This window comes from Mustela erminea, chromosome 18, assembly GCF_009829155.1.
Source record: "Mustela erminea isolate mMusErm1 chromosome 18, mMusErm1.Pri, whole genome shotgun sequence".
NCBI classification, from domain to species: Eukaryota; Metazoa; Chordata; class Mammalia; order Carnivora; family Mustelidae; genus Mustela; species Mustela erminea.
In genome coordinates this window covers 56,168,969-56,193,647 of record NC_045631.1, presented here as the reverse complement: position 1 = coordinate 56,193,647, position 24,679 = coordinate 56,168,969, and the positions used below count along the sequence as shown (strand labels likewise).

At 45.5% G+C, this 24,679-nt stretch overlaps 1 protein-coding gene across 1 annotated transcript in view; it reads left to right on the top strand.

The window, feature by feature from the left end:
* GRB2 (growth factor receptor bound protein 2) overlaps positions 1 to 24,679 on the top strand; it is a 71,240-nt gene that overhangs the window by 40,229 nt on the left and 6,332 nt on the right. The window contains exon 3 of the mRNA XM_032320086.1: positions 20,455 to 20,552. Coding sequence (XP_032175977.1) covers positions 20,455 to 20,552 — 98 coding nt within the window. The remainder of the gene's footprint in view (positions 1 to 20,454; positions 20,553 to 24,679) is intronic.

The following is a 24,679-nucleotide window of genomic DNA, read 5'->3' as shown; positions in this document are numbered from 1 at the left end:
GAGGAATGCGGGGTTACCTCATTCTAGTGCCTGTCATGTTCTGACTCTGTGTGTCTGTCCAAGGGTGTTAGTACGCTCTCAGAGGTGTAATAACACCTTTTTTTTTTTTTTTTTTTTAATTTCTGTATTAGAGAAAGCTTGGTGGCAGGGGGGGGAGAGGGAGAGAACCCTCAAGCAGACTCAACACTGAGCCCAACGGGGGCTCAGTCCCAGGACCCTGAGATCATGACCTGAGCTGAAATCAAGTCAGATACTTAACCAGCTGAGCCACCCACGTGCCCCCAGTGCACCTTCTTCATTTTTCTCATCTCTAAAACTGGTCCAGGGATGATAAAGTCTCAGTCGTCTGAAGTGTTTCCAGAATGTTTATGGGTACTTTTAAAGGATTTATGTGATTCTAACACTGTATATATAATGATTCAAAAACTATATTTACATAGTTCCCTTGCATCAGGCAACTTTGAGGTTGGTTTAAACATGAAAAAATAAGCTGGAAAAAAAATATCAGGGGTGGGAAGACATGAGTCCTAAAATATTTACATCATTATAATTTACAATATTAATGATCTGCAGGAGTGGAGTTGGCTCAGTTAGCAACAGACATTTAATGAGCATAATATATTTTACTCTTGAAATCATGTTCTCAGGGATGTTAGAAACTACTAAATTGGGAATTTTTTGGTCCTCATTTGGTGGGAGTTCACTGCCCTGCATGCCCACCTGCTCTTCTCTCAACCACAACACTGAGGGTGGCTCGTTTGGGGGGATCAGCCTCCGACCTTCATTCAAGATGCCTGATATTTTGCAGATAGATTAATGAGACTAGTACAATGGTATTTCCTGATAAATTAAGCGATCAAAAAAGAAATGATAGAAGTTATAATGACATTGTAAAAGAGCCAAGTGTTTGGGCCCATTTTTCTTCGGATTTCCCTGTCCGTTTCCATGGCATAGTAGACCATCTTGACCTATTTTTCTGTCCTTACACTGCCTGAAGGAAAAACACTTATTTGTATCTCTGCCACTCTGTAGTTTTGGGGTTTCCCCCCCTTTTCCAGGAGGCCTACTTGCAGAGTGTCTTCTAGAACAAGAGACTATGGTTTCATTTTGTATTAACTGTGTTTGTGGTCAAGGTGTTTAATGAACATCTTTGTTCATCTGCACAATAACAATACCCTCTCTGAGAGGGGTTGTTTTTAGCATACATATAAAGGTTATATAACAGACACACAATATGCTGTTAAAAAAAAAAAAAAAGTTTAAAAGAAAAAAAAGACGCAGGCACAGCTAGTATTGTAGAGCTCAGCCTGGTACTCCTCCTGTGTGAGGGGTTTGCGTGAGGCCCAGATGCTGAGGGACCAGAGCGGGGTTTAGAGGGAGCTCCCGCATGGTGGCCCCGAGCTCCATTCTTTTCTCCCCACTACACTGTTCTTCGGCGTCGCATTCCTCACGGGGCAGACGTACGTGGTAATGGTAGTGGCCGTGTGTGAGCTAACGCGAAGAGAGACCTGTATTGCCCTGGCAGTGATTACACTTGTGTGGATTCCTAAGGGTAGCTCCGAGGAAGCCTTCTAAAATGGGATAATTACTTTGTCTGTATTTGTGACTTCGTTTACTAGGCTTTATAATAGGAAAACAGATTGGAAAATCTCCTAAAAGCCCATCTGGTCCTTTGATTTTTATGTGTGAAGGGCTTACAATTACCAGGAATTATTCCAGACACATATAAAACCAGTCCCCGTTGTCCAGAATTATCTTTTAGGATGTGGGTGGGTGGGTGGAGGGCCAGGAGAGAGAGAGAGAGCGAGCGAGAGAGAGAGAGACATACTCGAAATGGCTGCAATCTGTTGAAACCAGATTTTTGAGACTTAAGCTATTGAAGCATTTGCTTGTTATGAGTAAAAAAGAAAACCAGCCATAAAAATTCATTATGTAATAATCACATTCCCTCATTTACACTTGGGAGATAGTTTATCATTTCTTTTAAGAGACAAAGAACTAGAATATTTCTGTAGCACACCGTTTGTCTTTGCAAGACAAATCGAACTCACACTCTTACTGAATGCCATGGAGAAGACCAAGATGAACAGACAGGGCATCGGCCCACAAGTAGCTCAGTCTCGTAGAGAAGACGAATCCTTAAGGTCTGTCGAGACCAGTCTGATGGTAGAACTGAGGTAATTCAAAGGCCAGTGGTAGCAAAGGGGAAGTGATTCTTAGGTTGACTCTCGAGTTTGCCATTTTAAGTCGAGAAACAGCATATACCAAGTCTGAAAATCCTAAAACATCTTGGCAGTTGTAGCTTCAGTATTGGACGTTGGAGCTCAAGGCAGGAAGTAACAGCCATGAAGGCTGGAGAGACAGGTGAGGGCCTGATGTGGAGGAGCTGTGCCACGGCACACCTGTCTGGGCATCTGGGGTCCCACACCACATGACTGGTAGTGTTTGCTGTGCTAGTTACTAGGGAGCTTTCTGGAACTGATTTTCTCCAGTCTTTCACTGGAGTTTGTTACTAGGTTCACTGCCCACACAGGTAAGTTTAGAAAGAAAAAGTAGCTTTTATAAGTAAGTAAATATTTAAACTAAAAATTTGGCCATAAATAGGGGGACATTTGGGTGGCTCAGTTAGTTAACATCTGCCTTTGGTTTGGGTCATGATCTCGGGCTCCTGGGATCAGTCCTGAGTCCTGAGTCTTTCATCGGGCTCCCTGCTCAGTGGGGCGTCTGCTTCTCCCTCTGCACCTCCCCAACCCCTGTACTTTCTCTCTCTCAAATACATAAAATCTTTAAAAATAATAACAAAAATAAAAATTTGATCATAAGACCTGCTAAGATGAATGATTCCAAATTGTATTTTACCTATATTGTTACGAAAGAAGTCCTTAAATGTAACATTTTGATTAGAATTTTAAAAGCTCTAACACACTTAACCAAGTAGCTCCTACATTATGGGTGGTTTGTTGCTGTTTATTTGTTTATTTTTTAATCTCTTTTAAAGATTTTATTTATTTATTTGACAGATAGACACAGCGAGAGAGGGAACACAAGCAGGGGGAGTGGGAGAGGGAGAAGCAGGCTTTTCACTGAGCAGGGAGCACAAAACAAGGCTCAGTCCCAGGACTCTGGGATCATGACCCAAGCAGAAGGCAGATCCAGGTGCCCTGGATACATTACTATTAACTAAAGTCCATATTTTATTCAGATTTCCTTAGTTTTTCCTTAATGTCCTTTTTCTCTTTCTGGGTCCCTTCCAGGATGCCACGTTACCTTTAGTTGTCTTGTTTGCTTGGATTGCTGGTTTACATTTTAATGATGTAATTCTAGTTTGAAGAATTGGGAACATTCAGAAAGGGGGCAAGATGAAAGGCATGGGACCAGTTAGGAAGCCACTTTAATAACCAAGCAGTTGTCATGGCAGGTTGGATTATAGAGTGTCAGCGGTAGAAGTGGACTGAATGTTGTGATTTGGCATATGTAAAAGCCATGAGACTGGATGAGAAAATTAAGGCAGGGCGAATGCAGATAGAGAAGATATTTAGGTTCGGGAATGGAGCCCTTGGGGCACTTTAGCATTTATTTATTTGAGTGATTCCCAGGCAGACTCTACACTGAGAGCAGAGCCCAAAGTCCAACACGGTCTTGATCTCACGACCCTGAGATCATGACCTGAGCTGAAATCAAGAGTTGGACCTAGCCAACTGAGCCACCCCAGGTGACCCCCAGGGCACTTTAACATTTAAAAGTTAATGAAGAGGGTTGCCTGAATGGCACAGTGAAGCATCTGCCTTCAGCTCAGGTCATGATCTCGGGGTTCGGGGATCGAGCCCTGCATCGGGCTCCCTGCTCAGCGAGAAAGCTGCTTCCCCCTCTCCCACTTCCCCTGCTTGTGTTCCCTCTCTCGCTGTCTGTCTGTCAAATAAATAAAATATTAAAAAAGAAAAATAAAGTTAATGGGGGGAAAAAACTAGCAGAAGAGATGGAACAAGAGTGACCAGTTAGTTAGGAAGAAAACCTAGGAAGTGTTGTTAGGTCCTGGCAGCCAAGGAAGTGTCTTGAGGTGAAGGGAATCATCACCTCTGTGATGTGCTGCTCGTAACCAATATCCGAGAAGGACAGGGAACCAGCCTTTGGGCTCAACGGTAGGAGATCATTAGCGACTTCTCCAGGTAGTTCTAGTGCAGTGGCAAGGTTGGACCTGGGGAAGGGGGCAAAGGAAACTTGCAGGGGGAGGGCGGATTCTGTAAATTTTACACTGGAAGAAAGCGTGCGAGTCATATCTGAATGCAGTTAGTAGTTGTGCGCCGAGGTATCCAGGTGGAAGTCCGCTGATGTACTTTTTGGTTCTAGTCCTTTCGGATTAGATAGCTTCGTCATTACAGGTCTGTTGTGCTCTGCCATTCGTGAAATTAAAATCCTTTTGCTGCTTGGAGGGGCGTTATGAAGGCCTAACCGTAGCATCCTGTAGCTGCAAAGAGTAGTCGTACCTTAGCTGACCGCAGTGAGTCTGCTCATTTGGGGGTAGCTCCTCGTTATTGCAGGCGAGGGTGGGAATCCCATGTGCCTGCTTCCCTCTTGCATTTCCAGGCAGCATGGATTAGTTCTGTACTCACTTGGTCGTGTGGCTACCCCAGACTCGGGGGTGGTGTGGGAGTAGCACCCAAATTTCCCACTTTAAATGCCACGTGCATCCAGAAACTTGTTCTTACAGTCTAGAATTGAGGGTCTGACAAACCTATCATTCGCATTAATATATCCTGTTATTTAGTCCTCTGAGTCCCTCTGCGCTGCAGGTTGTGACATTTCCGTGGGACGAAAGTACTGATTTTCAACGTGGAACAGTGTGTAGGTGCTTAGAAAGAAAATGAACAGGCGAGCAAGGCTGGGCTTGTCATATCTGACAGTCCCCGGCCCCCAGCTTCACCCCCAGCCCTACGGGAGCCTGCTCTTTCTGGCCCTGCAGCTGCCTCTGGAGGCCCCAGAGCTGGGTGAGCACGGGAGACGCCGCCTCGGTCAAGGGCACTCTGGAGTATTCCTGCAGAGTATTCCTCTCCAGTTCCGCTGGAGGTGCTGAGGAAAAGTTGTCCTGTCTTGGGCTCTTGTGCCCATTTTCCTCATGTCACTTTTGGAAATAGAGAAAGTGAAGAAGCGTGTGTCAGGGTATACTAGTTAAAATTGAATATTTTCATGGATTCTGGAGTCTGCACATTATATGTGTTTGAATTGTCTGAAAAAAAAATCAGTTTTGTCTAGCTATTTTTAATTGTATAGCAATTAAAGTATCACCTGTGTTCTCAAAGAACTGAAGGGTTATCGCTTTTCCTTTTTTTTTTTTTTTTTATTTGAGAGAGCGAGAGCACGAAAGGGGGAGGGTCAGAGGGAGAAGCAGGCTCCCAGCTAAGCAGGGAAGCCCGATGTGGACTTGATCCCGGAACTCCGGGATCATGACCTGAGCCGAAGGAAGTTGCCCAATCAGCAGTGCCACCCAGGCACCCCATCCTTTACCTTCTGTAGATTTTTTTTTTATGGTGGATGATACCTAAACTTTATCCAGCTTTTAAATTAGGTCACCGTGAAAAGCCCATGATATGGCACAAAGTTTTTTTGTCTCCCCCTATACTGTACTTTGTTCCCTGTTCCTACAAACAAAGGGGGATTTTGTGAGGTGGAGGAGTAAATTTAGATTCTTAAAATAATATGTATGGGTCTTTAAATGTTTATTTTAGAACTTTTCAGAACCCTCAAAATCCCCCAACCCTAGTCTAAATTTCTATCTCCTCCTGCCTGACTTGCTACAATAGGTTCTTAACCAACTGCACTCTTCCTGCTGCCACTTGGTCCCCACGACAGCCAGAGTCATCATCTCAAAGAGCACATTCAGCACTTGTTCTCCCCGAATCCTCATTCTGTTCCCCGAGGGCCTGCCCCGTTCTCTCTTGACCTCGAGCCCGGCCGCTGTGGGCGTCCTCCCTGGGATGCAGAGGTTCACCAGGAGCCTCTGCTTGTGCTCTTCCCTCTGCTTAGAGTCCCTCTCCTCACTCTTTTTTTTTTAAATTAAGATTTTATTTATTTATTTGGCAAAGAGAGAGAGATCACAAGTAGGCAGAGGCAGGCAGGGGAGGGGGGTTACAGGCTCCCCGCTGAGCAGAGGGTTCGATGCGGGGCTCAATCCCAGGACCCCGAGATCATGACCCGAGCTGAAGGCAGAGGCTTTAACCCACTGAGCCACCCAGACGCCCCTCTCTCTCCTCACTCTAATCGTGTCTTCATATTTGGGCTTCGGGTGAGGTGTTGCTGCCCGGGTGTGCTTTCCTCGACACCCATCTCTGCGGAGAGTGAGACTAGGTCTCCGGAGATGGGCTCTCCTGCAAAGCGCCCTGGGCTTTTCATCATGTAATGTAGCCTCCCCGAGGCTGTAACTCCCTCGTCTCCCGCACTGTCTCCCGCACTGTCAGCTCCGTACAAGTAAGGGTCAGTTCGTCACTGTATCCCTGGCCACCCGCTGCACTCCTGTCTCTCCTCCCTGAACCTTCGCATACATTTTTGATTATTTTGTCAGGATAGAGCCCTAAGAAAGGCATTACTGGGCTAGTGGTTTGAAAATTCAGATGTTGACTGTGTATGGCCAAATTCCTTGTCATAAAACCGTGTGGCTTTTTCAACTCCGCCAGTACCCTTCCACCACTCCGAGTGTTAACTTGTTCTCGTCTTCGCCAACACCATCATCCGAAAGGGGAGACGGAGGCCCATCTGCCAAGTACCTGAGTGACAGAAACAGAAGACTCGGAACGGGCCCCTTGATCTGGCTATCCAGGCGCGCCTGCATGGGATCCTGTCCCTGAAGACTGCCGGGACTCCAGGACTGTCCGGCACTCCGGCGACACTCTGGCGGGGGGCGGAGGCAGAGGAGGGAGCAGCTGCTCTTAGGTGCCACAGCGTCGCCGGAGTGGTTACCTGTGAGAGGTGCCTGCTTGATGGAGCGCCCACCAGCTGTCTTTACACACGGGAGCGCTTCGCCACAGGAGGGCACCTTGTAGCCCGGCAGGGGCCGCAGGCAAGTGCGCTAGAACAGCGGCGGCTCCTTCTTCTATCGAACCCCAGTTCGAGTACAGAAGTGAAGCTTCGTCTGCGTACTGTATCCATTGCTCTGCCTGGAGGCTCTTGCTCTATTCCTGGATCTTTGAAGTTGCCCTTTTCATAGTTCCCAAACAGGAACTGAATTTTCTAGAAACATCAGCCACGCAGCCGCTTTGGAAACCAATAGCTGTGGGTTCCGTACTCCGCTCACAGTCAGCAGTTTCCCTTGTGCCACATTTTACGTGTTCCCTCACGGTTTACGTAAATAGCTCCCTTAGCTCATAAATGCTTCTCGGGGCAGGACCGTGTTTCGTTTCTGTTTCTGTTTTTAATTCCCGGTGTAGCTTCCCAGCACCCCATCTTCGCTGTAACGGACGCGGAAACGCTACTGCGCAAGGCGAAGAGGCAAGCCGCTGCCAGCGACTGCGACCCTCTCGTCAGCAGACGGCAGCCTTCGCGGCCTTCACTCCCTTCCCCAGCCCCCCCTGCCGGCATCACGAACAAGATGGAATGATCTGGCGGCTTAAGAAGGGCGGCCCTCAGGAAGCAAGGCCCGTTTGTAATTGGTCGGTGGAATTCGGATACTTCTTGCTTTCTCGTTGCCCGTAACAAATGTCCCTTTATATCATGAAATGTCTTCTTAATGAGTTCCAAAGAACAGATACAACTGATTTGGGGAGTCCTTTCAGTCGGGGTCCTGGTAGGAGATACATGACACACTTAAATCTAATTTAGGAGACTTTAGTAATGAGGCTGTTCACAGGTGTCGGCAGGGCTTCTCTGAAAAACCACAGGGGGTGGGCCCGTGTCCAGAGCCAGGAACCAGGTTCCTAGGTTGAGGAACTGAGTCACTCTCTGACTGCCTCTCCCAGACCCCTGACTAGATTAGGTCCTGTGTTTTGTGCTCCCCCACACTGTACTTCATAATCCGCATTTTCACTTTAGCATTGGAATTAGCTGCCTGGCTGCCTGCGCTCACCTCCACTGTGGGAGCAGGATGTGGGGACTTACCACCCTATCTAGCACCCCTCTCTGGTGACGGCAGACTGTCCTAATTACGTTTTCTGAGGTGGCCCTGGGGTCACACAATGACTGTAAATCAATAGACTCTGGTGTACATCTTGAATCACTAAGGCCTTAAGTGAAATTTAATAAACTGTATTGTCATTAATTTTTTTGGACTTGGGTGGAGAGGTCTGGGAGCTCCTGTCTCCTCTTGTATTTATTATGGTGAAACAAACAGCAGGAAGTAAGTAGGTCTCAGGGGGTGGAATTGGTGCCGTCCTTAGAAAACAGTAACTCCTGTGCTCTGGCCTCGTCTTGTTTTTTTATTTTGTTTGGTTATTGGAGGGGAGAGGGTTGTAGAAATTGACCCAAGATCGAAAGCCTTCTGTTGTCAGTAAACAATATGGCAAATTTAACAGACAGATCACAAGTAGGCAGAGAGGCAGGCAGAGAGAGAGGAGGAAGCAGGCTCCCTGCTGAGCAGAGAGCCCGATGCGGGGCTCCATCCCAGGACCCTGGGATCATGACCTGAGCCGAAGGCAGAGGCTTTAACCCTCTGAGCCACCAGGCGCCCCTATAAATATATATTGTTAAAGGTGGAGATTCTTTTGGTCACTTCCAGTTGGGAAATTCTGATACCATTAGTAAAGGTTTTACTTTTCAACTTAAAAAAGTGTAACCAGTCATTTAGTTAATGTCAGCCAAGTGGGGCCAAGAGAATAACCCATCCCCCATCTGTCTGATAGCAAGTGGGGAAGTGTGCCATGCTTCTTGCCCTCACAGCTCTGCATGGGCTGAGCAGAGCTAAAGGTGCAGACCAAGAGTGTAACCTAGTTCACACTTCATCCGGGAAGTTTTCCTGTGTCCCCCCCACCACCACCATGTCCGGCCTCAAGTCTTTTTCTCTTCAGTGTTTGGAACCACGGGCATTTTCTGTTGAGTTGGTACTTACCATAGTACCCGTTAATACCCTCTCTGCCGGCATCCATCTCCCTGTGTTGCACCTAGCAGTTTACTAAACTCTCGGCTCTCTGGGGGGTGTAGTCGTGCCTTCAGCTTACTTAGCTCAGGGCTTGGCACTCTTGTGACATAGCACTTGCCTGGTGCAGGCCTTCGTATGATTGCCGACTTTTGCAGACGCACAGCATTTTCTCTCTTTACATTCCCTGCTATCTCTGTTTCTCCCCCTCACTCGTCTCTCCAGCTCCCTGCAGTTGAGAGTCTGACATTCTGAGAGTATTTTACGCTTCTGTTGAACAATCAGCTACACCAATGAAATACGTCTTTCATGAGTCACAAAACACAAAAGACAGTTATTTTGAATGGAAACTCTTAGTACCCCTTTGGTAGAAAGAGTTTATTTTGGGGTATTGCCTGTGCATTTTGGTTTCACTGCCCCCAGATTTATCTGGGTGGAGTAATATCACAGAAGTGTGAACCGCCTTCCTGTTTTGTTGAAATGTCAGGAGCGGCTTTTCTTAATGACAAGTGAGCCTTTAGAGGTTGATGAAAGTATCTGATTGGGTTTTTGAGTACTTAACTCTTTCTCAGAGAAAGAGAACTATCCTGTAATTTGATAGGCCTTCTTAATTGTTCATCTTCTTACATGTATAAATATTTGAAACGAAGTCTTAACATTTTTTTTTTTAATGCACTCATGATCCTGAGCTTTTAATAGAATCATTTTGTGTGTGTGAGTGTGTGTCTAACCATTTTTCTGTCTACATCAACCTATCTGCCATTCTGTGGAAGAATAGAAAAGTCTAAGACCTAGGGGTGCCTGGGCGGCTCAGTTGGTTGAATATCCCACTCCTGGTTTCATCTCAGGTCATGATCTCGAGATTGAGCTTCGCGTGGGCCTCTGCATGGGCCCCACGCTCAGTGCAGAGTCTGCTTGTCCCTCCCTCTCCCCCTCTGCTCCTCCCCTCCCCCACCACCACTCATGCGCACTCTCTCAAATAAATAAAATCTTTTAAAAAAATGATTTAAAAGGAAAAGTCCAAAGTCTTCCAGGCTTTCTTTTTTTCTTTTCTTTTCTTTTCTTTTTTTTTTTTTTTTTTTTTTAAGCTTTTATTTATTTACCTGAGAGAGAGGCTGGGGGGAAGGGCAGTGGGAGAGGGAGGAACACTCCCTGCTGAATGCAGAGCTTGTTGCTTGCGTCAGTCCCAGGACCCCAAGACCATGACCTGAGTGCAAGTGAGGCGCCCCTTCCCGGCTGTGTTTTGTAAAAATTTTGCTGGAAGAGTTGTAGCTGTAAAATAATACCCTGCAAAAGTCAGTCAGAAGTCAAACTTGCAGACTGAACCAAGCATCTCCACTTCCCTGGGAAGTGCTCCCCTGCTGGGAGGCATTAGTGTGGACAGGGGAGGAGCTCCCCCACCTTTCTCCCTCTTGCACCCAAATCATCACCTGCTTGTATCCATTTCATACTGAAATTTCCCTTACCTACCTTTCCATCCCCTTTCCCCACCAATGTATCTTTTTATCTTGGAGAAAGTAAAAGCAGGTCTTGTGGAGAGGATTTAGCACACCCCCTTTGTGGTCCTCCACATGGGATTCTTTGGGCAGTGGTGCTCACATTACAGCAAGGCTGACTGCCTAATTCTGTTGCTTGCTTTCCTTTGCCTCTCCTTCCTTGGGGAAACAGACTTTCATGACAGTCTTCTTTAACTAAGGTCCGTTTGAGAGGCTATTGTTTTTATCAAGGAGTCTGACGCTGCTGTGTCATGCTCCTGCGGTGGTTCTTGGACCCGGCTAGCTTTGGGATACAGTATACTTTACTTAGAACACTGTCCCGTATACGTCAGTTCCTCAAAATATGCTAGATACCATTCTAAGAGCTGTGGGGACCACAGGTGGGAATTGGGCACGGAGCCAGCTTTAGGGTGTTAGCATTTTGATTTAGGAGAGGACCATAGCACAGGAGTAGTACACAGTACTAAGTGCAGTGGTAGACCAGATGTCCGAAGTATTGTTATCTCTATCAAATACTGTGAAAGTGAAACAGAAAATTTGACCAAGGTGGTTGCAAGCTCTGAACTGAATCTTGGGAGCCTATCAAATAGATAAGGAAAAGGACAATCCAACCAGACGGAAAACTTGGAAGTCTAGCATGTTTAGAAGTTGGTGAGTCAACTTGCTCGACTGAACTGAGGGAACTAGAGGATGAGATGGCAGATGAAGTAGGGTTGGCCGAAGTAGAAAAACTGGAATGCCAGACTGAGGGCAGTTTGGGTAAGAGGCTACTCAGTACTTTCTACAGAGAAAACCAGTGGTTTGTACTGATTTGGGGCATTAAGTAGATTGAGGTAAAACAGTGCAGCCATAATGCTTGGGCATTTGGTGCCCCTCAGCCTACTGATTCGATGCTGTTCCCCTTACACACAGATCTCTGTTGACAGCAGCTGCTCGGAAGGAGTACAGAGATGTAGCTTGTGCAGCAGGGAGGAAAATACTATTTCTCAGGACGCCTGGGTGGCTCAGTTGGTTAAGCTGCTGCCTTCGACTCCGGTCATGATCCTGGGGTCCTGAGATCAAGTCCTACATTGGGCTCCTTGCTAGGCAGGGAGCCTGCTTCTCTCTCTGCCCGTGCCTGCCACTCTGCCTGCTTGTGTGCACTCTCTCTCTGACAGATACATACATACATACATACATTTTTTTTTTTTAACCAGGATGTATGACATCCTTGTCTTTATTTAAAAAAAAAAAAACAAAAAAAAAAACGCTATTTCTGGGGTTCAGGTGCCAGTATAGAAGTGATAAGTGATTGTTACCAGTGAAAAATTTGGGCGTTTGAGTGGGTTTTTTTCCTCTGTGCCTTGCTCTTTTTTTTCTTTTTTTCTTTTTAAAATTGTTTAAGAGGGGAGGGAGTGCCTGGCTGGCTCAGTCAGTGCAGCAGGTGACTCTTGATCTTGGGGTCTTGAGTTCAAACTCCACACTGGGTGTGAAGCCTATTTTAAATAAATAAATAAAATATTTTTTAAAAAATAAAATTTTTTAAAGTGCAAAACCTAGCTGCTTTCACCAAGTATCACTAGTGGTCAGAAGGTAGACTTAACTAACAATGCCTATTGGATTTCTTTACTTTATGAATGAAATCCTTTCCTGAAATGACATCAGTCAAGGATTTCAGACTCTTTGATCCCCCAAAGAAATGAACCTTCTGGAAAGACTCATTTCAGAGAGAAACTGAAAAAGCATTTCAATGCACAGATGTTATACTTTAGTGAGAAAGGTCATCACCATAGGGTAAAGTACCCCCTTGTTTTGATACTGTTACATGAATACTTTTTTTAATGAAGACTTTCTTTAAACCAATTTATTATTATTACTGTAAGTAAGCTTTATACCCAGCATGGGTCTTGAACTCACCACCCTGAGATCAAGAGTTGAATGCTCTAGGGGCACCAGGGTGTCTCAGTGGCTCAGAGGCTAAGCCTCTGTCTTCAGCTCAGGTCCTGATCTCAGGGTCCTGGGATCAAGCCCCACATCAGGCTTTGTGCTCAGCAGGGAGCCTGCTTACCCCTCTCTCTCTCCCTCCCTCTTTGCCTACTTATGATCTCTCACTCTCTCCCTCTCAAATAAATAAACAAAATCTTTTTTTTTTTTTTAAGTTGAATGCTTTATCCACTGAGCCAGCCTGGCGTCCCATCTTCAAACCTTTTAATGAAATAGTGTAATTTGATGTTCACACACAGATTGATAAATCTGCTAAAATCGGGAGAGTTTTAAAACCTCATAAATGCATCTCATTTCTTCTCAGTGTTCTGATGTCTGAGGGCCGACTGCCTGTCAAGTGTCTTGACTGAAACGTAGTTCTTCAGCTTGAAGACTTGGCCAGGCAGCATGAACTTGGAGAATTGTTGCTCTCTGTGTGCTTGAGTAAACAATTGAAGGTTTCTGTGGGTCCAGGAATCTTAATTATTATACTGCCTTTAAGTTGGGCATCTCGTCGTTAAAATCAGAAGAGCTTATCTACAGCGTGGGTGTTTTTCATGATTTGGCACACAGTAGAACAGGCAGCACAACCGAGATGGTTTTTACTTTGAGCAAAACCTGTAGCGGACGGAGGCGTTGATGTGTAAAGCACTTACCTGAAGTGTTCAGTAGATCCAAACCTATGCAGTCTGAGACCGGGTCGGTAATCCATGCTAAGGGGGTGTAAAGTTGAAGAGCATTCTCACAGTTTCCAGTAAAATATGGAACAGGCAGCTGAAGACGGTGCGTTTCTAAATGGCTGTCCCAGTGCAGTTACCCTAGCTAGAGCCCTGTCACATTTTTTTTAAGGGGTTCAAGTCTTTAAGAAGTGCGTGTGTGTTCTCCCTTTTTAAGAACTCAGAATTAATATGGTAGGATCACCAGATTCTTAATCTGTCTTCAGGTCATGGCAGTATTTCAGTATTGTTCCTGTGGGATTGATTGGCCTTGAAGAGCAGGAGAAGCTCACTGGCTTATGTTGATTTCTTTAATGCAGGGACCATAGTAAGTGGTTTTGAGGGAGGGGTATGTGTAGAAGCCTAAATATGTAATTGTTCATTATCTTTCACATATGAATGCTCTTACATAAGTTGCTTTACGCATTGATAAAATTTTGGCTTGCCCTACTGTTCCATAACTGTACTGCATATTTTTTTTTAAAGATTTTATTTATTTATTTGACAGAGAGAGATCACAAGTAGGCAGAGAGGCAGGCAGAGAGAGAGAGAGGAGGAAGCAGGCTCCCTGCTGAGCAGAGAGCCCGATGCGGGGCTCTATCCCAGGACCCTGAGATCATGACCTGAGCCGAAGGCAGCGGCTTCACCCACTGAGCCACCCAGGCGCCCCTATTTTTATTTTTTGATGTCAACATCCCAGTTGACATTTCTTATTTTACTTACTTACTTATTTTTTAAGATTTTATTTGTTTGAGAGACTGTGTGAGTGAGAGAGCATAAGCGAGGGGAGGGGCAAAGAGAGAGGGAGAAGCAGACTTAACCTCATGGGACCCCAGGATCATGATCTGAGCCAAAGGCAGGGTCTTACCTGACTGAGCCCCCCAGGCGCCCCTCTTTTTTTATTTTGTTTTGTTTTGTTTTGTTTTGTTTTGTTTTGTTTTGTTAGAGCACAAGCAGAGGGAGAGACAGGGAGAGGGAGAAACAGACTCCCTGCTGAGCTTTGGATCCCAGGACCCCAAGATCATGACTGGAGCTGAAGTCAGATGCTTAACCGACTGGGGTACCTGGGTGGCTCAGTAGGTTAGGCAACCAGCTCTTGATTTTGGTTCAGGTCATAACCTCGGGATTGTGAAATCAGGCCCCATGGAAGGTTCTGCACTGTGTGCAGAGCCTGCTTGGGATTCTCACTCTCCCTCTCCCTCCGTTCCTCTCCTCTCCACATACCCCCGCTCTTTCAAAAAAAGGGTGGCGGGCGCCTGGGGGGCTCAGTGCGTTAAAGCCGCTGCCTTCAGCTCAGGTCATGATCCCAAGGTCCTGAGATCGAGCTTCGCATCGGGCTCTCTGCTTGGTGGGGAGCCTGCTTCCTCCTCTCTCTCTATCTCTCTCTCTGCCTGCCTCTCTGCCTACTTGTGATCTCCGTCAAATAAATAAAATCTTTAAAAAGAAAAAGAAAAAAGAGTCATGATTTCTTTTGTTTGTTTACAGATAACTGAATATTTTCATGCAAGAGAATAGCCCCATAATTCAAATTACAATCTAAACAAACTAGCAATTTTTTTTTTTAAGATTTTATTTTATTTGACAGAGATCACAAGTAGGCAGAGAGGCAGGCAGAGAGAGAGGAGGAAGCAGGCTCCACGCTGATTAGAGAGCCTGATATGAGGCTCGATCCCAGGACCCTGGGATCATGACCTGAGCGGATGGCAGATGCTTTAACCCACTGAGCCACCCAGGCGCTCCCAAACAAGCAATTTATAAACAAAATACTTGCCTACCATTTTCCTAAAAGATACCTTTTCCAATAATTTGTGTAAAAAATCAAGTGCAGTTCTTATCTCTCAGTATCTGTGTAGAAGAGACAGGGAAAGGAATTAGCGATCCTAATCCTTGAACTCTGCATTTAAAATCTTTTTTGAAGTGAGCCCAGAGTGTCCTGGTGGTGTGTTTTCAGAATAAAACAAAGAATCCCAGTCCTCTTAGTTTGAGTACTGTTGGTGTCCGTGAACAGCATTACATTGAAGATACCAGATTTAGTGAAGGTAGAACTTAGTCCTCCCAAAAATTGCCACTTTTTGTTTGACCTAATATTTTCATGTGTAAGTCAGAGTTAACTATTGTGAAGTACATTTGTCCACTAAGACAGCTGTACTGATTGCTACACTGCTTATCACATTTTCTTACTTAATCATCTCAGTAACCCTGGGAGATGGAGGTATTAACCACCACTTTCTAGGTGGGGGAAACTAAAATTTAGACAAGGGTCATGTGCCCAATGTCACATAGTTCACTGCTGAGATTGGAATTTGAACTTATGTGTTCAGCCTCTTGAGTCCAGATCAGGTGGATCATAAGGGACCTGAGACCTAAATCTTTAACCCTTTTTTTTCTTAACTGTTTGGAAAGCTTTGACGTCCTATTGGTATAAATGGAAATTTGCATTGCTTTAAGAATGGTCTCAGATTGAGAGTGAGGGCAGTGGTGAATATTATCAAAATCACATAATACAGAAGAGTAGAATCACACAGTAAAGAAGTCTTCACTTCTGGAAATTTTTCCCCATAGAATAGTTACGGTAAGCTATCATTTTGAGGTTTTCTGGAGTCTCACTGTGTTGTTTTCTCCTTTCCTATGTATTTTTGGAGTGTGACGTTTATACCCAAGGTATATGAGGAGGCCCTGGTGTGATTTTCTTATGTGCGGACCAGAATATTACTATGTTCTCTTGACTGAAATTTTTTTTTTTTTTTTTTTTTTTAAGATTTTATTTTTAAGGGGCACCCGGGTGGCTGATTGGTTTAGGCCTCTGCCTTCGGCTTGGGTCATGATCTCAGGGTCCCGGGCTTGAGCCCTGTGTCAGGCTTTCTGTTCAGCAGGGAGCCTGCTTCCCCCTACCCCGCCTGCCTCTCTGCCTACTTGTAATCTCTGTCAAATAAATAAAAATCTTTAAAAAAAAAAAATTGTATTTTTAAGTAATCTCTATACCCAACATGGGGCTTGAACTCATAGCCTGAAATCAGGAGTCACATGTTCCACCAGCTGAGCCTGCCAGGTGCCCCTGTATTTTTAACTTTTAGTTGAAATATGATATGCATATAGAAAAGTTCACAGACCCTAAGTATCCAGTGAATTCTCATAAACTGAACACACCTAGGTAGCCGGCATGAGTCAAGAAATACAGCTTTACTGACACCCTCAGTGCCCCCATTGTGTCCCCCTCCATTGACTGGAATATTTTGTTGTTGTTGTTGTTATAAAGATTTTATTTATTTATTTGACAGGCAGAGATCACAAGTAGGCAGAGAGGCAGGGGCGGTAGGGGGTGGGGGCAAAAAGCAGGCTTCCCGCTGAGCAGAGAGCATGATGGGGGACTTGATCCCAGGACCCTGACACCATGACCTGAGCTGAAGGCAGAGGCTTTAAAACCCACTGAGCCACCCAGGTGCCCTGATTGACTGGAATAGTTTTAAGTGTCCTGTATAAGCGTCACAGCATTCCTCATTTTTAGGTCTCTTCCTGATTTGGGCTCTGACATTATTTTCAGTCTTTTTGCAAGAAGGAAAAAAAAGGCACTGAAACTTGTCACTTCCTCCTTTCATAATCTCATCTTCTTGATCAACTTGCTTCCGTTAAACTAGAGTATCTTGTGTGGCTACAGGGTCCTAATTTGAGGGACTATGAAGGTTGGAATCGAACCTGCAGCTGTGGGGTAAAACCTAAAGATATTCCTGAATGTCCAAGACTGAATGAAAATTTGGTTATTGGATGCTGCCCTAGCTCAGGGGGAATGAATGAGTGAGTAAGCGTGCCTTCCAACACGGGGAGTGGAGATGGAACTTCCTCGTTCTCGGAACTCTGATGAGGCTTTTTACATTCCGCGTGAGGGACGCGGGTGCTCCCCGTCAGTCCGCAGGAAACAGAACAGTCTGTGTCGGCGCAGACTCAGCGCACGTGGTTCTCGGGCTTCTCGTCGCCTCCTCTGCTCCACTGGGACCTCACTTGGGTTAGTTTGTGTCTTTTGCTGCTTTAAGCGTTTAGACATTTGAATAAAATTTAATTTGTAAGTATCTGTTAAGTCATCAGAGCTGCAGGGTTTGCATGTTGTGCTGATGGGTGAGTGGAGCCGCTGGACGGGAAGGCCTGGTGCCTGGCTCCCGGGGCGGCCCAGGCTGGCAGGGACGCTCTCTCCCGGGCTTTGCCTCCAGCAGAACCAGTCTTCTTAAGTTCTAGAGTAAAGAAGTTCAGAGGCATGCACAGCAAATTTTGACTTCCTGGTGAAGTGATATTCTAGATACTAGAATGTTTCAGAGAACCAACATTTTAATTATTCACATACATTAAAAATAAACTAAGTGCATTAATTCCCATATTTTCCTGTCTTCCTGGGGAGAAAAGCATACTGAACACCAGGCGATACGTTTGTTCTGCAGAAACCATCGTTCTAAATTGGTGCCAAATCTGCATGTTGCCCCATAAAATATTAAGGGGATCATTTTTAGGGGGCTTGCTTCTATCTTCGTAAAGGTGGTAGGAATGCACAGCTGTACGAACTAGCATGCAGCAACGCAGTTCTCCTTTTCTGCAAGGTTGTTGGCCCCAAATTAAAACTGGTCTTTTCTAGGTGGTTACCTTATTCTGTTTTGATGCCCAGACGGCCCTGAGTCACTGACTCTACTCTGTCTTCCAAGAAATCTGTAGCATAAGATACACGGCGCACCACTTCAGGACCTTCAAAGACATTTTGAAAAACTCTTCGTAAGGCTACAGGTTCACTATTGTTATTATAGGATAATGCTTTAGATATCAATTACTAGGCCACATTTTTCTTTAAACCCTTCTTTTTGGTAAAGAACAAAAATACTGTCCTTAAGCAACTTTCAAAATCTCTCCTTTGCTCTCATGCTGTTGAGTTTCCTGTGACACCTGCACAGCCATGAGCTCCCTTCTGAGATCACTGCCTCTTAGGTGATAAACATATTGGTTATATCATTGCAGGAGTTAATAAAATATAATGATTTTTTTTTTTCAAAGGAAAAAACTAATGAAAAGTTTTCATCGCTGGCTGCTGGGATTTAACCTGCAGCTGTGTTGTTTGTTTTTTTTTCTTTTCTCAGATCTCTCTATTCACATTTATTAGCTCTTGCAGGATTTGCCACTTTAGCCAGTGCGAACCTTTTTTTTTTTTTTTTTTTTTTTTTTTTAATTTATTTATTTGACAGAGATCACAGTAGACAGAGAGGCAGTCAGGCAGAGAGAGAGGGAAGCAGGCTCCCTGCCGGGCAGGGAGCCCGATGCGGGACTCGATCCCAGGACCCTGAGATCATGACCTGAGCCGAAGGCAGAGGCTTTAACCCACTGAGCCACCCAGGCGCCTCTAACTTTGTCTACCTTAAATGGGATCAGAACACTTAGAGTAACCTCCATTTCGGTGGAATCCTTTAACACAAAGCCTGTTTCATAATTGAAGCGTAGACTGTCTCATGTAATACACTGAGTGAGAAGCAGAGCGGCTGTGGGGCAGGATGGCAGTCACTGCATCGGCTCTGGACCCTTCCCTGGCTGCCTGGGAGCTTCAGCCGCCCAACATCATGAGCGAGCACAGGACGGTGTATTACTAGCCCAGGGAACTATCAAAATTCAAAACTGGAAGTACGGTTTCCACTGAATGCCTATCACTTTTACTCCATCATAAAGTCATGAAATCATAAAGTTGAACCATTGAAGGGAGGGACTGTCTGTACCTACACATCACGCATTCTGATGAAACAGTCCAAGTTCTGATATGGTAAAGAGTACGGTGTCAGTCAGTTTCTTGAACAAATCATTTTGTAAGGAATTTTATCAACTTTCTTGGCGGCGCCTGGCCGGCTAAGGCAGAAGAACACGTGATTCTTCATCTTGCTGTCATGAATTCAAGCCCCATGTTGGGTGTAGAGATTACTAAGAAAAAATAAACAAACAAACTTAAAAACAAAAAGAACTTTACCGGCTTTCTAATAGAACTTTGTTGCATAGTGTAGATTAACTGCTGCTGTACTAGTCTATCTCTACTTTCTTGTGTTTAGCACTTTTGAGTTGGGCTCATATTTCTGTTTTCTCTCTTAAGCCACCAACTTTTTAAAATGCCTCTGCCTGGGCGGAGTCTTAGGGCACCTGGGTGGCTCAGTTGGTTGACTGTCCTGACTCTTGATTTCAGCTCAGGTCATGATCTCAGGGTTGTGAGATCAAGCCCCACATAGGGCTCTGTGCTGCACGTGGAGCCTGCTTAAGATTCTCTATATCTTCCTTTCTCCCTCTGCCCCTCCCCCCACCAGAAATAATAAATGCCTTCTGTCCTTTGCCTTTTGTTAGAAATCTAGAATTCAGAGGTGGCTTTTCTACTACACCTATTCTATTCCTTGTGCTACCCTGCGACGTCCTGGCCTGGCCCATCCGTGTAACGAGGAGCAGTCTGGGCCTTCAGATCTGTGCGTGATGTGCTAACACACAGCCTTGAGTAGTCATGTCGCATTTGTAGAGAGTGCTTCCAGTCTGGGAGTGCAGTGTTACAGTTTTATAGTCTCTGGATCTTCCCCCCTGAACTGGGCTAGTGGTTGTGCTTCCAGCATTCCCTAACTCAAGCCCATTGTGGCCCTGAGGGTAAGTGGAGTAGGACTTGCGGTGCTTTTTCGCTGGGATATGCTTTGTATGTGAGGACACGTTGGGGGGTGGGGCCCTAGCAGCAGCTGGACACCTGTTTGGTGGCTGACCCGGGACTGGATCCCTGTGATCCTGAAGTTGGCCCAGAGGAGCTCTAGAGAAGTCCTGAAGCTCTCCCTGCTGCCTGCTGCTCCTGCCTTCCCCGGGAGACAGCAGGCTTATTTAGTCCCTGGGGGGGCCCCTTCGTTCTCCAGCACCAGCGCTTGCTGGTTTCCGGAGACTTCATTTCACCTGTCCTGCTCCCATCTGCTTTCCTACCGAGGGGTTAGTGCTAGAGGTTCGGGGGTCAGACTCTCTTTTTCAGAGACCATTTCTTTTACTTTTACTTTTACTTTTAATTTAATTTTAACTCTAAGAGTTGATGTGCTGGTTGTTTGAAGTCATGTGATGTCTTGGATCATGTAACTGATCATACTTCAGAGAACCAAACAAACCTAAATGGCAACATAATTGTCTTAATGGCTGCCTTTTTTAAGAGTGTGAAAAGGAAATGATTTGATTTCTCCCCCTCCTTATTTCTTTTTAGGTTTTGAATGAAGAATGTGATCAGAACTGGTACAAGGCAGAACTCAATGGGAAAGATGGCTTCATCCCCAAGAATTACATAGAAATGAAACCACATCCGTAAGTTGGACGCTACTGGTCTTCCAAGAGTCAGACCCATCTGCTTATTTCAAATAATGTTTTTATTTTAATTTATAACGTTTTTAAAATTGAGGTCCTTGGGATGGTTGTCATACCTTTTACTCTGTCTTCCCAGAGAATTCACAAAGCATGTTGATTTTGCATGTTAATAGTACAATATAATAATATTCCATGCCCAGCACAGAGCCCACTACGGGGCTCAGTCTCACGACCCTGTGATCATGACCTGAGCCAAAGAGTCAGACTCTTAATTGACTGAGCCACACCAGTGCCCCAGTGGTGCATGTTTTAGACTGATCTTTAATGAAGTAGTTGTTTCGTTTAAAACAATAGTTTCTATGCTGATACATAATAAAGTACATGTCTTGGATTGATAATAGCTGTCAGTGATCTTCAAATAATAAAACTATAGAAATGCCTTTCCGTGATTCTTTTTCATAAAACCCCTGAGGCCAGATCTCTTTCATAATTCTCCATTTTTTGAATCTTAGAAAGTGTACTTATCACATGGTTTTGTTGATATGTTTGATTGCCCTATAGGACTGTATCTTAATAATCTTTTTATCCCCAGAGCAGTGTTTGGCAATATAATAGGTTCTCAATAAATGCTTGTTATAATTACTATTCTTGCCTACCACTTAGGGTTCCCACTTCAGAGAATTCAAAATAATCTCCTACCCCAGACCGTTGAGAGCAAGGAACTTTTTTCTTTTCTTCCTCCCTCAGAACACCCCCCACACACACTCAGTTTATATTGGTGTGTGACGTGGTGGGGCTGTGGGAACTCTTGATGTGGTGGGGCCGTGGGAACCCTTGACGTGGTGGGGCCGTGGGAACCCTCACCGACCACCGTCTTCTCACCCGCGCCCTCCACCTCCTCCTCTGGCCCTGCTCCTCCTCCAGCGGCGGTCGCGCGGCGGTCGCTTCTGTCCCTCGTACGTCAGGGAGCTGAGGCTCAGTGCCCAGACTAGAATGCCATTGGGACAAGGAGGAGCAGTAGTTTCTGTCTCCCTAATTTAACATAAATGATAAGTGAGACCTTTGGATGACATGACCCACCCTGAGTGGCAGCCCATTGGTCCCTCTCCTTGTGTCACTGCTCTAACACGTGCCTGTCCTGTCTCTTCTCCGGAGCCTCCAGAACAGAGATCTTAACTGCATCTGCTTGTACACAGCTCAGTGTCACAGAGTTCAAAGGGGTCTTCGATAATCTAGTTCATTCCTCTTTATCTTAAAAATTAAGAAAGCTTCTGGTATTTTTATTTCAGTGCCAGTAATTTATGAATTTGGTTCACTTTGTAGAAGACAGTGTAGAAAACCATAAAGCAATATATAGGAGTTTCTCCCCGCGTACCTCGCCCTTTTGGAGGTTACCCCCATGGCAATTAAATGTAAGCCAATTGCTGTCTTTTTTTTTTTTTTTTTTTTTTTTAAGTAGGTATAAAAAAATCTTCAAAGGTGTATGTGGCAGGGATTCCTGGCTTCCTGTCGGTGGATTAATAATGCCCTTTGTTTGAAGTCCCTGTAACACTAGATTAGAGGGTTTATTTTTTGTAAGATTTTATTTATTTAATTGAGAGAGAGGGGAGAGGTCAGAGGGAGAAGCAGACTCGCTGCTGAACAGGGTACCCACCCCACCCCCACCCTGATGCAGGGCCGGATCCTGGGACCGAGGATCATGACCTGAGCCAGAGGCAGATGCTTAACCAGCTGAGCCACCCAGATGCCCAGATTAGGGCCTTACACACATCATGCCCAGTTACTAAAATGTAGGCACACGTGGTAGTGACCAAGAAACTCCAAAAGATAAACACAAGCCTAGTATAGATGTCCTGAGAAGTGGACTAAGCACAGCTTTGCACTCTTGTAGCCACTTAGTGTCTGTGTGTGCTGTGGGGACTGTGTGGGCTTTTCACGGACAGCATCACGGAGTGCGCTCCCCAGGGAGAGGCAGTTGGTAATGGTTCCTGGGAGTGGGAGCGGCTCTGGATCATACAGTGGCTCCTCCCTCTGTCCAAATACACAGATATTCTGTATACATCTGTTCCTTCAGTCAGTCCTCAAAATAGACGAAGCGTTGGCTAAACTATATGTAAAGGACAAGATGATAAATATTTTAGACTTTGAGGACCATATGCAGTCTCTGTCATTTCACGTATTCTTTTGAATTTTTAAAAAAATAACCCTCTAAGGGATGCCTGCGTGGCTCAGTGGGTTAAGCAGCTGCCTTCGGTTTAGGTCATGATCCCGGAGCCCTGGGATTGAGCCCCACATCGGGCTCCCTGCTCCACAGGGAATCTGCTTCTCTCTCTCTCCCTTTTTCTCTCTCACTCGCTCACTCTCTTAAATAAATAAATAATCTGTCTACCGTTTAAAAAAAAATAAATTAACCCTTTAAAAATTTGTAAAAGTGGGGCACCAGGGTGGCTCAGTGTGTTAAACCTCTTCCTTCAGCTCAGGTCATGATCTCAGGGTCCTGGGATTGAGCCCCACATTGGGCTCTCTGCTTGGCAGGGAGCCTGCTTCCCCCTCTCTCTCTGCCTGCCTCTCTGCCTACTTGTGATCTCTCTCTGTCAAATTAAAAAAAAAAAAAAATCCTAAAAAAATTTTTTTTGTAAAAGTCAGGGCACCTGGGTGGCTCAGTTGGTTAAGCAACTGCCTTTAGCTCAGGTCATGATCCTGGGGTCCTGGGATCGAGTCCCACATCGGGCTCCCTGCTCAGGAGGGAGTCCGCTTTTCCCTCTGACCCTCTCCCCTCTGATGTTCTCTCCCTCTCTCAAATAAAATCTTTTTTAAGAAAAATTTTGTAAAAGTCAGAAACTGGACATATTTGGGCCAAGGGCCCATAGTGTTGCTGGCTTCTGCACGCGATCCAGTAATCATGGAAATCAACCTCAGTTCCTTTTCATTTTCGTATTTCCAGGCTGAAAGGGAATTCAGCAGAATATCATACTCTGTAATGTTTATATTAAATAAAATGCCTATGGCTCCGTGTCCTTGTTTTCCTTCGGATTGTTTGAAATGACATAGGCCATTTGAATCCGACTGTTGAGAAAACACAGGAAAGGCCTCCTTCCTCAGAAAGCACTGGTTACTGCCCCAGTTGCCTGATTGCTGGGTTAGCCCTCGAGGAAGACTCTTGCCCTGCCTCACCCTCTGTAAAGGTCCACTCTAAAGAATTCTGGAAAGAGAGTTGATGGGAAAGCCTCCAGGGGAGCTTCCATGCTGGTGTTTTTTGCAGAGTCTAGCTGAAGGGCAGGGAGTGCTCACCCCCCCCCCACCCCTGCACCCTGGGCAGCGCTCTGAAACAGGAAACCGTATTGCTGAAGGGACCCGTGGCCATGGGGCGGCCGAGTGGTTGGCCTTGCGGGCACACATCGTGTTCCGGGACCGCTCTGTGACTGGACATCCAGAAGTACAGGGTCCATGTCCCTCCCGTAGCAGCAGGAGAGCACCGAGCACCAAGCCCCTCTTCCCTCTCCCTCTCCCCCCCCCCCCGCCCCCGCCTTCAGTTTTTGCTCGGAAGCGGGAAGTCTCCAGTGGAGTAGGACCTAATACAGCTTTCGAGGTAACAAGTTAAACACAGACGAGGAAGCGGTTACTGGCTGCTGTTGGAACACACTGTCGTGCGCATTGGGGGTGGGTCCAGATCCGAGCTTTTCACACTGGGTGCATATGGATGGAAGCCTGTGGAATGTCATGAAGAATTAAATTGGAAAATGAGCCATCTCCTCCAGTTAGCTTTCTCTTTTGCTATTTGTGTTGTAGTACAAACCCATCTTTTAAAGATTTTTAAAATTTTGACTGTAGCCACGTAGTTACACTCATCACTGTTGAAATTTTCGTCTTTTTTTTTTTTAAATATTTATTTATTTATTTGACAGAGGGAGAGAGAGATCACAAGTAGGCAGAGAGAGAGGAAGGGAAGCAGGTGCCCTGCTGAGCAGAGAGCCCGATGCGGGGCTCGATCCCAGGACCCCGAGATCATGACCCGAGCCGAAGGCAGAGGCTTAACCCACTGAGCCACCCAGGCACCCCTGTTGAAATGTCTTAACAGAGAGTGACCGCTCTTCTTCATGCGGTGCGGTACCTTTTATGTTGTGGGA